The sequence below is a fragment of the Gekko japonicus genome, unplaced genomic scaffold, assembly GCF_001447785.1.
Source record: "Gekko japonicus isolate JY-2015 unplaced genomic scaffold, Gekko_japonicus_V1.1 scaffold540, whole genome shotgun sequence".
NCBI lineage: Eukaryota > Metazoa > Chordata > Lepidosauria > Squamata > Gekkonidae > Gekko > Gekko japonicus.
Window position 1 is genome coordinate 762,073 of NW_015173690.1, and position 13,486 is coordinate 775,558.

The 13,486-nt window shown below is 37.1% G+C and overlaps 1 protein-coding gene across 2 annotated transcripts in view; it reads right to left on the reverse strand.

The window, feature by feature from the left end:
* Positions 1–2,013: 2,013 nt before the first annotated feature.
* Positions 2,014–13,486, reverse strand: part of NXPE3 (neurexophilin and PC-esterase domain family member 3) — a 32,735-nt gene continuing 21,262 nt past the window's right edge. For both annotated transcript variants that reach the window (XM_015423149.1, XM_015423150.1), the window contains 4 exons: positions 7,698–8,452; positions 7,008–7,081; positions 4,598–4,804; positions 2,014–2,948 (listed from right to left, as the gene is read on the reverse strand). In XM_015423149.1, coding sequence (XP_015278635.1) covers positions 2,347–2,948; positions 4,598–4,804; positions 7,008–7,081; positions 7,698–8,452 — 1,638 coding nt within the window. In that variant the 3' untranslated portion in view covers positions 2,014–2,346. The remainder of the gene's footprint in view (positions 2,949–4,597; positions 4,805–7,007; positions 7,082–7,697; positions 8,453–13,486) is intronic.

Here is a 13,486-nt window from a genome sequence, read left to right on the forward strand (position 1 = left end):
TGCTATGGATGAAAGATTGATTTTTGCTAAAAAAATAAAAGATTATTATAATTAGAAGGATATGATTTGAGATTTGGATGGCATGGATATTTGATGTATGATAGCATTACAGCAATGTGGAATTTAATAACCACTACATTAGATGTGCAATTTTGAGAGTGTGGACTAAGTATAAACCCAGACTTTGTTCAAAAATACCATTATGGCTATCTCCACAAGAAGCTCACTTTAGAAAAGAAATGACTGGTCCCTATAACCCGGTTAACATATTGTGATTTCTTAGATTTTCAACAAGGTGAATATAAATTAAAATCTAGAGAAGAATTAATAAATAAAGGTTATACCTGTAACTGGTTCACATACTTACAAATTCAGGAAAGGTTTAAAGTCGATAAAAGATCTTTTGATTTTGAACAAAATCTGAATTTGAAAAAGAACTGTGTACAAATGATGGTCATGTTATTGATAAATGTGTAAACTTTTATTGAAATTTGAGACTGAGGAAGAACAAGTTAAAGAATGTATGGTTAAATGGGCTAAAAATGTTGGACATGCTATATCTATGGATCAATGGGAAAAGATGTGAACAAAGGGGTTGAAATTTACCCTTTGCTCTAACTTAAAGGAGAATTTTTATAAGATGATGTATCGATGGTAATGTCTCCAGATAAACTATCTAAAATGTATAAAGGTACTTCTAGTTCATGTCAGAAATGCAACCGTAATGAAGGAACCTTTTGTCATATGTGGTGGACTTGTAAGCAAGCCAAAAACCTTTGGATACAAATACATTTATTAATGCAGAAGATTCTAAAGACTAGGATACAGCTAAAACCAGAATCTTTTTTGTTAGAACTTATGGATAACCAGTTGGAAAGAAAACATGGCGTTTTGTTTTGGTATATGACTATGGCAGTGAGAATGGTTTACGCACAGAAATTGAAATGTCTGACAATACCTACAGTAGAAGAATGGTTGAACTATGGCTAAGCTTGCAGTATCTTCATTTATCAGGGCTTGGAAACCCCTTATTGACTTTTTGCATGAAAAAGATAAGTATGACTTGATGTTGTGGTTTTTCTGAATAAGAAACTTGTTTAAGGGGAAATAAGAAGAGAGAGAGTTCTTGTTTGTATGTATAAACTAGGAAAATTTTACTATCAAAATTTTATTTATTGTAGAGAAAATCGGAAGTCATTTATGTTTCCCTTCCCCTTTCTTTATGTATGCGTAGTTTTTTATGTTGATGTTTGTGTATGGTTTTAAGAATTTTTTGTATGTCTTCTAGTTTTATTTCTCTAATTAAAAATTGGAAAAAAGGAAGTTGATATTGTAAAACTACACACCAAATTTCCCACTGATCAGAGGAGGAATGCATAACACTATCTTGTTTGGTGTAGTGGTTAAATGTGCGGACTCTAATCTGGGAGAACCGAATTTGATTCCCCACTCCACTCGCAGCTGCTGGATGACCTTGGGCAAGCCATAGTTCTGTCAGAGGTGTTCTTTAAAAAGAGCAGTTCTCGAAAGAGCTCTCTCAGCCTCACCTACCTCACAGGGTGTGAAGAGGGGAAGGGGAAGGAGACTGTAAGCCGCTCTGAGACTCTGAGTAAAGGGCAGGGTATAAATCCAATCTCTTCTTCTTCTTTATATTTTTTGTATCCTTTATATTACTTGGATAATATTATTAGAACAATATTAACACTTTAAAGACCACAGCCTTTCTTTGTGTTGCCTGACCATTCTCTTCATCATAGTACAAAGACTTTTGGCCTTACAAATTCAGTCTCCGATAGGCCATAACAATTGGTAAGGTACTTTCACATCACACAGCAAGCTGAAATGTTGGTTTCCAGAAAACTGGATTATCGCAAAGGATTGAAAAAGTGGTACTGTTTACCTCTCTCCGAGTATACATTGGATATGAATTCTGCCTCAAAAGGATCCACACTTCTGCACAGGAAGGATAAAATGTAAGGTTGCTGAGATCCCTATTATTTGAAGCAGCCTCTCAGACTGCAGAAGGTAGAATTCCCAGTATTAGCGAGGGGAAAAAAGCTATCAATGACTACTGAACTATGTTTATTAATACTGCAATGATAGAAGTGTTTTATAAAATACTGACTTGCCTTATATGGCCTGCTGTGCAAACAAATGCAACAATTGTAAAACATGTTGCCCACTGGAAAGTGATACAAAAATGTATATAATATATCTGATCTGAACCTCATCCATCATAAACATGTATACGCTTAGTACAATGCAGTCTAGGCAAATCGTATTCCTGTTACAGCCACCTCAAATCAACAATGGTAAATTAGTAGTGCAGATATATCCAAAATAATACTACAGCAGCAGTGACCACATTTGACTATGAATTCCTCTAAGGAGACTATAGTATGTTTCTGGTGGACACACAAGAGATAAGAAAGCATCCAACTGATTTTTCACGATGACCTCTTCTGGGTGTAATTTGTGCGGCAAATAGTGTGCCAGTGACATCTCCCAAGCATCCACAAAGTACACTCCAATTCCTGAGAACATCTTCCTCATGACTGTATCGAGCTGGTATGAATACCAGTCACTGTTGAAAAGGCTAACCTCTGGCCCAAGCTCCTGGACGTTGGCTGTCCTGATGATTACCAGAGTTTTGGGGCTCCGATCCAACAGTCGAACGACAGACCTACGAATGTTTCGCAGTCTCCTGATGTACACTTCTACAGGGAAAGTACTGAAATGAGACCAAATAGTTATGGCAATCACAGTGTTCCTCCCACCTACTATGCGATTCAGTTCATTGGCGATGTAGTGCAGTTCACTGCTAAACACAGTAGTAAAGCGAATGGGCGGCCCATGGCAACGGAATTTTAGCAAGATGTTGTGCTTTATGTCCACAGACATGAAGGGACCAACGTTTTTAGGGCTGCCCAGGTTCAGTTCCACAAGATCTGAAATGAGAAGAATTAGGGCATCATTGCCTGCGATTTGTCACGATCTAATGCTGCTGTTAATGTTTAGCATTACACCTTCTGAGAAGTAATCATTTTGAATACAGTAGGTAAAAATGTAGAATTTAATTCATAGGCATCAATTGCAATAATTTCCATTTGAGAGATACAACCAACTAGAAAAGCCTTTTTAAAAATTCGAAAACCCAGAACGGTCATCCGTCTCCCCCGCCCAGCCTGCTGACCAGGTACTAGGTCTTGGCTTTACTATTTGATTGCTTCCTTTTTTTACTACACTGAATCTGCTGATAAAGCCTGTAATTTTCTCTCTTCCTATCAACTCTCTTAGCTAAAACTCTGGTTCATCGATCATCTTCTACTTTGACTATTACACCTGTCTTCACTCTAGCCTTCTCTATCCAGAACTTTGTTCTGAAGTTAATTCTCTCTCTTGCTATTCAGACCATAAGAACCCCTTCATAACACCCAGCACTGGCATCCCATCTGTTTCCACATTCTGAATTAACTACTGGTCCTTACTTTAAAGTTCTGTTTGGGTATTCCACTCTAAAGTACATTCTTCCTGACTGCCCGGTGTGCTTGGAGCTTCTCTCTTCTTCCTAATTTCCCCTCAAAAACTACCTCTTCCATTTAATTTTATGCAACAAAATTTATATCCTGCTTTTTTGACCTCATAAGGACCATCAAGGCAGCTAACAAATTAAAGCCATTAAAATCAACCCTCCATAAAGAATTTAGTGCAAATTCTCACCCTCAACTGAAACCTAAAAATGTGTATTTGCACATAATAATCCTTCTGTCCTTGCTTTTCCCTTTCCTCCGCATCTTTTATTGTCTCCCCCACTATCAAAATGTAAAGGAAAAAGAAGGGCAATTTACTTGTTGTCTAGGAAATGAATATCCTTGTTTGTCTAGGAGATGAATATGCTCCAAGATAAAAAGGTATTTTAAAGCATTTTAATGGTAAAGTGCAGTATTCTAGGGGTGATCAAATGAAATGCTAAATCATTTTTCCAATACTTAAAAATTTTCTATCTCCTTCAAATTCCAAAAATATAGGTTAACGTCAACCAAATGAACATCAATTACAAAGCAATAACCAAAATTCTATCATATTACCTAAACGTATCTGTTTCTAGACAAATGTTAATTCTGCAACCAAACAAAAAAAGTACTGAAGACAGAGGTTATTCCAGGAGGGGTTATGGCTGTGACTCAGGGTACCCTGGGAATTAACGCTAAAAAAAATGATTCAGCCCTTTATTGATTTCCAGATTTCAAACAATCTGTGTTCCCTCTAAGCTGAGTTAATGTGAGCTAGCTCACAGTTTTTTAGCCTCCAGCTCACAGATTTTTGGCTTAGCTCAGGAAGGCTGGCTCCAGAGCCAAATTGCTCACTCACAACTTTAATGCCAGTAGCTCACAAAGTAAAATTTTTGCTCACAAGACTCCACAGCTTAGAAGGAGCATTGCAAACAACTCATTTGTATGTTTGGGGGGGGGGGGGAAATTTCACCTTTGGTTTCTTGTCTTTGAAAGGCTCAGTGTGAAACCTGAGACTCACTTGAGAGAGCTTTTGTTCTATCAATTTTTAACAAGCAAAGCCAAAGTAGAAAAAAAATAGTAACCTGGAAGAAATGATGTTAGATATTCAAACCACTGTCTGACTGTAGAATCTCCAAACAAGTGGATAACTTTCCCCTGTAAACATTCGGTAATATCTGATGATTTGTTAAAATGCTGAATCCACTGGGTTCTTGGCCTCCATTCATCTTGATAATAATAACCAGAAGGAAATACATCAGGACTCTGTGATCTTTCCAGATTGTCCATCTCTGAAAGGAAATAATTCAAAACATTTAATTAGAAAAGAAAAAGCTATGATTTATAAACTAGCTAGAGAACACATAATCATCAATTATCCTACAACAGAGCTGGCCAGGTTGGTGGGTGTTAACACCTAAACTTTCAGCTCCTTTAGAACAGAAGTTAGAGGTAACAAAAAAGACATTTCTCTCTTATGCTTGGTATGACAGCCCCATACACTTCCCTCCCTCAGAGGCAAGATTTTTCCTCCATCTTTCTTTCCCTTTACTGACTGAGCCATTCTAGTAATGTATTTTCTTCATTGCTGAAGAACTCTGGCTGTCCCACGCTGTCACAGTACAGTATTTTGGCTGTTGGCTCAGCCTAGGAAACCTGAGGGAAGGATTAGGAGCCTGCTTAACTTAACAACTTAAATGGCACTTGAGGCGTTTTGAAATTCAAAAATAACAAAATATTTTATTTAACACAGAGGGGAAAGGTCAGGTGAAATCCTGGGTTGAAATGTCTGAGGTAAAACCAGTACATGCAGTACTGAAACATTCTTATGTTTCAGGCTAATGAGAGTTTCTTAAGCTTTTCACAGTGACTTAAATCTTGATGTTGAGTGGCTTTTGTTCCAGTGCTTTCCCCAAACACTTCAGTATGCTTTCTTTGAGTATTCCCTAACTCTTTTGGTTTCGAGAAGGCTGGTACATTCTTTCTAGTACCCAAACCCCTTCTCTTGAAACACCAGTACTCATCTTGAGTTTTTAACTGAAGGTCTCTAAAGGCAGTTTCTAACCACACCAGACCAGGGATTTCTGTACTCTTCAGAGCTAACTCCCTGCTTGACTGGGTAGGGAAATTTTTCTCTCTCCAGAAGATCTACCCCCTTTCCTTGGCCCAAATGGGAGTTTCCGTCTAACTACCCAGTGGTCCATGCCAACTTTCCCCAGTTCTCCTGTGTTAAACTGCTCTCAGTCTGGGTTGAATTCCAAAACTGTCAGTACGCGACTCTTCTCAGCTAGGGCTGAAATCAGACTGAATCTTCCTCATCATTCAGTCCAGAAGTCTTTCTCTGCTCAGATGATGCTAACCAATCAGATCTCTTGGAACAGCCTGTCACTCAGGGCTTTGGCTTTGTGAAGAATTAACCCTTCACCATCCTTTAGCTATTTGTACACCACTAAGCTTTTTAAAAGTGCAGTCTGTCACACTTGGCTCCCCCAAAATAAATCTGAAGCCAAATAGGAAGCAGGCCTCATTATTACAGGAGCATGTGCATTCATGCACATGTTAAAACTATCAGATCAATGGTGAAGTAGACAAAGCCTTTTTGTAACCTAACAACAACAACAACCACTTCCATGATTGTGTACAGGAACATTCAGTAAACCCTTTCAAGAAAAATAAAATATTAATGACAAATGCCAACATGAAATATTTCAGCGAGTTAACTTCTTAAATCTGATAACTAAACTTAACAAAGTATATATATATTTTAAAAATAATGAATGTGCTTGCAACATAGAAACCACTATGCAGACTTAACATGCACTTTGAGCCAAATTATATGATCAGCTTAGTGGGTATTTATCCAATGACAGATTCTTAATTTTATAAACTGGTTTCAGACAGGCATTGATAGCTGATATATATAGAAGCAGAAACTGTGAATCAGGAAGTTCCCAGTTCAAATCTCGCTTCAGATATGATTGCCATACGCAAGACACTATTCTCTCAATCTCAGTTCCTGTCTTGCAACAGAAGGGTAATAAATACTGGGATATCTCACAGGGTTGTTGTCAGGACTACTGAGATGATTTATGTGAAACCATTTAAGGCACCATATAACTACCAAGTGTTGTTGTTGTGTGTGTAAAATCCCAGAAAGGGGCTCTCAAGGCAAGTGAGAAGCAGCAGTGGTTTGCCAGTGTCTTCCTTGGTGATCTGCCTTCCAAGTACCAACCCTGCTTAGCTTCCAAGATCTGACGAGATTGGGCAATACCATGCCACCTTCCCTCCTACTAAGTATTGTTAAGTGATGTTAAATTTCTTCCATGACAGCTGATTAGCAGCACCTCCCTACACCATTCAAGTTGTCACCAGACAGCTGCACTCATTATGAGATCAGCAGTCATATGAGTTTGCTCTAAGTTTTCATTGATTAGATGAATCCTGCAAACAAGGTCTTAGTTGCTTTGAAACAAATCTTCCAAATGCTTACTTTACCTGCATTTCCCAAAGGTCTTACAATCACCCTATCGGGACCACTTGAGAATATTGGCACTTTGATATTCACATCACTAAAAAGGAAAAAGATAATAAAAATGAGACATAATTCATTGAAAAACTCATACCTGTCTTGGGTCAAATGCTCAATTTGGTTTCTCAAAGCCTTACGGTTTCAAGCATGAAGGCTGGGGAAGAACAGGGGGAGAGTGGAAGAACAGAGTGGAAATAAGAATGCAGATCTATACGCTGCATCCTTATTTGGAAGTCTGAGACATCTACAAGGACTTGGAACACAGAATCCCAAGGGTCTATACAGTGACTTGTACTGTCATGCATCTCCACAATCAATGAGGGTATACTAAGTTACCACTTGTATGCCACTTTTAACAGCTATGAGTAGAGTGTATATACATAACAGAAGCAGCAACAGAAACCAAAAGCTGCCCCAAGCTGAAGTTTGGCTCTAAATAGCCCTCTGTTATTCCAGCCAGGCAAACTCAAAGCAGAGCTTACATATGAATACATTCACTCTTGCTGCTTGGTCCCCTTTTCTTTCAGCCTACAATGCTGTTGATGCAACACCTTTCACCTTCCATGCACACAATTTTCAAAGGAATGAAAACATCAACATCGTTCCATGATCAAGAAAGAATGGGCAATTAAGACACCGTATGGAAGAACACGTACCTTTGGAAAAGGAGAGTCTCTTCTGAGGTTAAAAGGTCCTTCTGATATCCCCCTTTGTAATGGCTAGTCCTGGTGGCACAGGAGAGTTTTCTCGGCTTGTAGCAAAACCATGGCTCACCAGTGTAAAGATCTGTGAAGTTACAGACTGGCATGTCTCCAGGCAAACACACATTGCACACAGTGGTTTCTGATACACTCCCTGATTTAAATAGGCTTTTAAAGTACACCCTATCTGGTCTTTCTTCTCGTAAACGTTGAAGGACTTGGATCCCCTCACTAGGATGGACCAAGGACACTGATACTGTGATCTCCCCTGGCCAAAGTAAAGTGAAAAAAATTCTGTAGGATCCATTCTGGTAATCTACAACTCTTCCAATGGCTCCAGCTTTCAAGTGGGCAGAGTGGATTCTTGTCAGAAGGTAGTCTCCACCATACTGCTTTGGTTTCCCTTCATAGTCTTTTACATAGACCAACACCTCCAGCTGATCACCAACCCTGAAATGCGTATAAGGATTCAGTATAACAAAGTTGCTGTGAGAAGGGTCAGTGCTCTTCACAAATGGGATTTTGTTCTTTGGGGGTCTGGGCCACTGGATAGCAGCAAATAAGGATTCTTCTTCCCTTTGTTCTCTCTTGGACAACACTTGGTGCTCATAGCCACAGTACAGCTTTCTGGATATTTTAGTTGCCTGTGATGAAGACTGCTGGTTGTCATCGTCTATCAACCATTTTAAACCCGTGTCATGATCTAGATTCTAAAAAAGAAGGAAGCCATTTGAAACAAGCCAATATTACATCATAGAGCTATAAATGCGATCCCCAGAAAACATTGCCCCAATAAGATACTTGGCTTCAAGAAATATATAGGCTCAGTTCTTCTTCCTTAAATTATTGCTTCCTATCAAAATGTGATCAGAAGAACAATTATTAAAATGACTGGGCAAAATTTACATGCATGTAATCATTGTGTGACCATTCCTTCTGACCTTGTAGAAGCAGATCTTGTATACAATAGACAAGAAGTACACAATGCATGAACTGGAAGTTACACAAACAGACTAACAAGTAACAGAGATCCTCAATGTGATAATAAGATAATTCATCATATGTTAAAGCTTTGAATGTGTAAAACAAAAAGATGCAAGCTTAGAATCAATTTATTGTCCAACTTTGAGTGTAAATCCAGCTACTCTAGAGTACATGGGATTGGTTAGGAGTCAAACTGAAGTAAATGCTGGCAGCTGATGGAATACCATATGTTCTCTTGTTATTTACTGGTTATTATAAAGATCAAACAGGGACTCGTTTGAGCAAAGTTTTACAAGAGCCTTGGCCTTGCATTTTTTAATGAAGAGTATTACTGTACGTATGAAGGATTCATTGTGCTCATCACCAAATAATAACAACTGCCTTTCACATCTGGAATTAGAGCTAGTCTTAATATCACAATTGTCACAGGGATTTCCATCCTTGTGGTAAGTCTCTCCCACCCCCGTTCTACCAAGTAGAGTCATTTACGACTTACTCTCTCTCACACATAAACCTTTATTGGCATAACCACTTACTCCATAACAGGGGCATCATCCTCATCAAAGATCCCCATAACTAGCATGTGTTGCAGTGGTGCAGAAACTCATGATAGCCCTGAAAACAAGTTCTGTTAAATGAAAGCACTAGCCCTATTCACGTTACACTGAACACATATCCTGTGTGTCTGTGTGTACTTTTGTTTGAATGAGAAAACCAACATGCATTTACTTTACAAACAAAACAGAAAACATGAACCTGGATAAATCTGCTGTTTCAATCACACATTCAGCTGCACATGCATTGAAGGTAACATGACTTGGGGTCACCGTCTTGTCCAGTTTGGCCCCGAGAGAACACATTAGGAGCCACAATTTTCCCTTTTGGGGAATATTACATGTAGCCTAATAACATGTAAGCTATCCCAACAAGACAAATAGGGCACCCCAGGGCTACTGCAGGTTGGGAAAACAGTGCTGGGACAGGCTTAAACTCTCTCTTCCTGTGTGCCGTGGTCCTGATCGAAGTTGTGTCCCCAGATGCCCAATAATTAAGTTTAAGTACAGAATTCCCATTGTATGTCACCTTGACAGGCCTGGCAGACCCAGAGAAAGTAGACAGGCCTTTAACAGGAATGAGAAGGAGGGGAGCGTAGACGGGGGAGATCGAGAGAAGGTGGGAGCTGAGTCAGCATTCCAGTGACGTCACATGGAGTGACACGGACAAAGGAAGACCGGGGAGAAACGTGCTGAAGCAAGAGAGACCTCTACTGGCAAAAAGGGAAAATTGCAAGCAACATTTAATTGAGACCTGCAGACAAGCCGGCAACAAAAGACAGAAGGGACAGAACGGATAGAACGGAGAGGGGGAGAACAAGAAGACCCATTTAAAGAGACATATCTGAAAGTGAACTTAAAGGGACATAGCTGAATTAACAGTTGAAAAAATAGGAGATATAAGAGATAAGGCAAAAAAAAGAGAGAGAGATATCTGAAAGTGAACTTAAAGGGACATAGCTGAATTAACAGTTGGAAAAATAGGAGATATAAGAGACAAGGCAAAAAAAAAGAGGAACAATAACTTAATTTGATATTGATACCACAAGAGATAGGAAGTAAATTATAGTCAAAAATTATCAAAATAAAATAAAATCCAAAAGTAAATCCAAAAATAAATTTAAATTAATCTCCCTTCTAACATAAAAACAATCAGACTGATAAGCAAAGGCCAATATATGGCATCTGGGTCGGGGAGTAATAGAAAAAGTTCAATTCCATCTTCAAGCCAAGCAGGCATTGCACCTTATTTAAAAATGAGTGTGGGGCAGACGAATATTAAAGAGCTTAAAAACTTAATTATAGAATGTGTGAGGCAAGCTATGCCAGCGCTCATGAAAAAAGAAATGGAACCCATACAACAAAAAATGGAGGAAATTTCAACACAGATTAAAATGGAAACAGATGACATTTAAAAACAAATAAGTGAAAACAAAGTAGAAATTTCAAAAATAGCCACAAATACCTCTAAATTGGGGGGGGGGGGACAGAAGATATTGAACAAGAATTATTAGAACTAAAGGAGAAGAATGGAAAAATGGAAGACACATTGATCTTGTTAGAAATGGATCGAGCTAATTTGATATTAAGATGTCAAAATATTCCAGAGGAAATTGACAAAAATTTAAAAGAAGAATTCGTAAATAATTTGACAACACAATTAAATATTGGAACAAAGGAAGAAGTACTCCCGGAAATTGAAACAATTTATAGAAGAGCTACAGCGTATGCAAAAAGACACAAAATACCCCAAGAAGTTCATGTTAAATTCTATAAAAAAGAGCTTAGAGATAGAATACTTAAAGAAGCAAGAGGAAACAAAGTGGAGATTAAAGGGGAGGAAATCACTTTTTTTTAAAGAAATACCATGGAGAATAAGAGAAAGGAGACAAAATTATAGCAGACTAACTCGTCTCCTTCAGGATAATGAAATACTCTACAGATGCTATTTACATTTAAAGGGAAAAGACAAAAACTTGATTCTGTTTTTAAGGTAAAGAACTTTTTGGAGAGGTATGGTGAGGAATTAGGATGGAATAGAGAAGAAGAAGGAGAAGAGGAGGAGGAAGAAGAAGATGAACAAGGAAAGAAAGAAATTGAAAAAAGTAGCAAAGCCCAAGGAAGAGAAGAAACACAACAAAAAAAATGGAAAAAAGGAGATCAGCGTAAAAAATATACAGAATCTCAAATAATAACCAGATATCAGAAAAATAAAAATAGGGGACAAAAGGATAAAAATGATGAACACTAAAGGTTTGAAATTACTGTCAATAAATGTTACCGGCCTTAATAGTCCATATAAAAGAAGGAAAATTTTCCACCAAATTACAAAAGAACAAATGGAGAAAGGCATATTAAGAAAAGTCATATACAATATTTAACATATAAGAAATTAGGACAAGCATTTATAGCAGCCGATAGGAAAAAGAAAAGAGGAGTAGTAACCTACATTAAAGACTATCTTCATCCAAAATTAATATGTAGCTCTCAGATGGAAGAATAGTTGCTACTACAATGATGAAGGAGGGAACGGAAATGCTAATAATAAATATTTACGCGCCAAATCAAAATCAAGAAGAATTTTTCAAAGAAGTACAAAAAATTATTGAAATGAAGCCTGCAGACAATATATGTATATTAGGAGACTTCAATGCAGTGGCCGACCCAAAAATTGATAGGAAAAATAGAACCAAAAGTAAAAAATTCAGTAAAAACCTTCCAAACTCTTTAAAAATTATAGAAGAACATAATATATTCGATGCATGGAGAGTAAGAAATCTGGAAAAACAAGATTATATGTTCTACTCAGCTAGATATAAGTCATGGTAGAGAATAGATATGGTTTGGATCTTGATGTCGTTCTTAAAAGATGTGAAGGAAGTAGAAATATTACCCAGAACATATGCTGATCATGCACCAGTGATGTTAGAACTGGCATTAAAAGGGGGGGGGAACTAGATGGAAACTGAATCTTATGCTCTTAAGAGATAAAAAATTGTAAATAAAATTTAAAAAGAAATACAAGAGTTTTTCGAGAAAAACCTCACTCCAGAAGTATCAATTAATATAGTATGGGATGCATTTAAAGCTTTTATACGAGGAAGATTTATCAATTTCCAAATTTCGAAAACAAAATAACGGAGAGAATTTGAACCTATAAAGGGGAAAATTAAAATAGAAGAAGATAAGTTGAAAAGAAACCCAACCTCGGAGGATACAATAGCAAAACTTAAAATGTGGCAACATAATTTAAATATATTATTGACTTATGAAACTGCAAGGAAAATAGAATATGTGAAACAATATTATTTTGAACATGCAAATAAAATATCAAGATGGTTAGCATATAAACTGAAGAAAAATCAAGAAGGTGGAAATATATTAGCGTTAAAACTAAAAAAAATTCACTAATAAGGAGATGAAAGTAATCATTGAAGACTATTACACAAAATTATATGTGACTGATCTACAAGATCCGCAAAAAATAAAAGAATACTTAAACCAAAATCCTAGGGGGAAATTTACAGAGGCACAGAAAAAAATCTTAAATGAACCAATTACAATACAGGAAATAGTCGAAACGATTAAATCTCAGGAAAAAAGAAGACTCCGGGACCGGATGGTCTTCCAAAACATACCAAAGTTTTGAAGAACAGATAGCTCTACCTTTAAAACGCTTAATGCAAAATATAATAAAAGAAGAAAAAATGCCGAATTCATGGACTGAAGCCTTGATTCCTGAAACCAGGAACAGAAGGGAAAGAAATTAAGAATTACCGACCTATATCACTATTAAATGCTGATTATAAAATATTTGCTAAAATCTTGGCAGAAAGGTTAAAGAAGGTCTTACAACAAATTATACACCAAGACTAATCTGGTTTCCTACCCAAAAGAACTTTGAAGAATAATATTAGAAATATAATCAATGCCATTGAATATTATGAAAACCATCCAGAAAAACAAGTAGCAATAATGTTTATGGATGCAGAAAAGGCATTCGATAATGTTTCCTGGGAATTCCTAATACAAAAACTTCAAAAATGGGACTGTGGAAAAGATTTCTTAACAATGATCATGGCCATATATAGAAAACAATCAGCAAAAGTAACATTTAATGGAGATATAACAGATGAAATTTCAATACAAAAAGGCACAAGACAAGGATGTCCACTCTCCCCACTGCTTTTTATTTTCATATTAGAA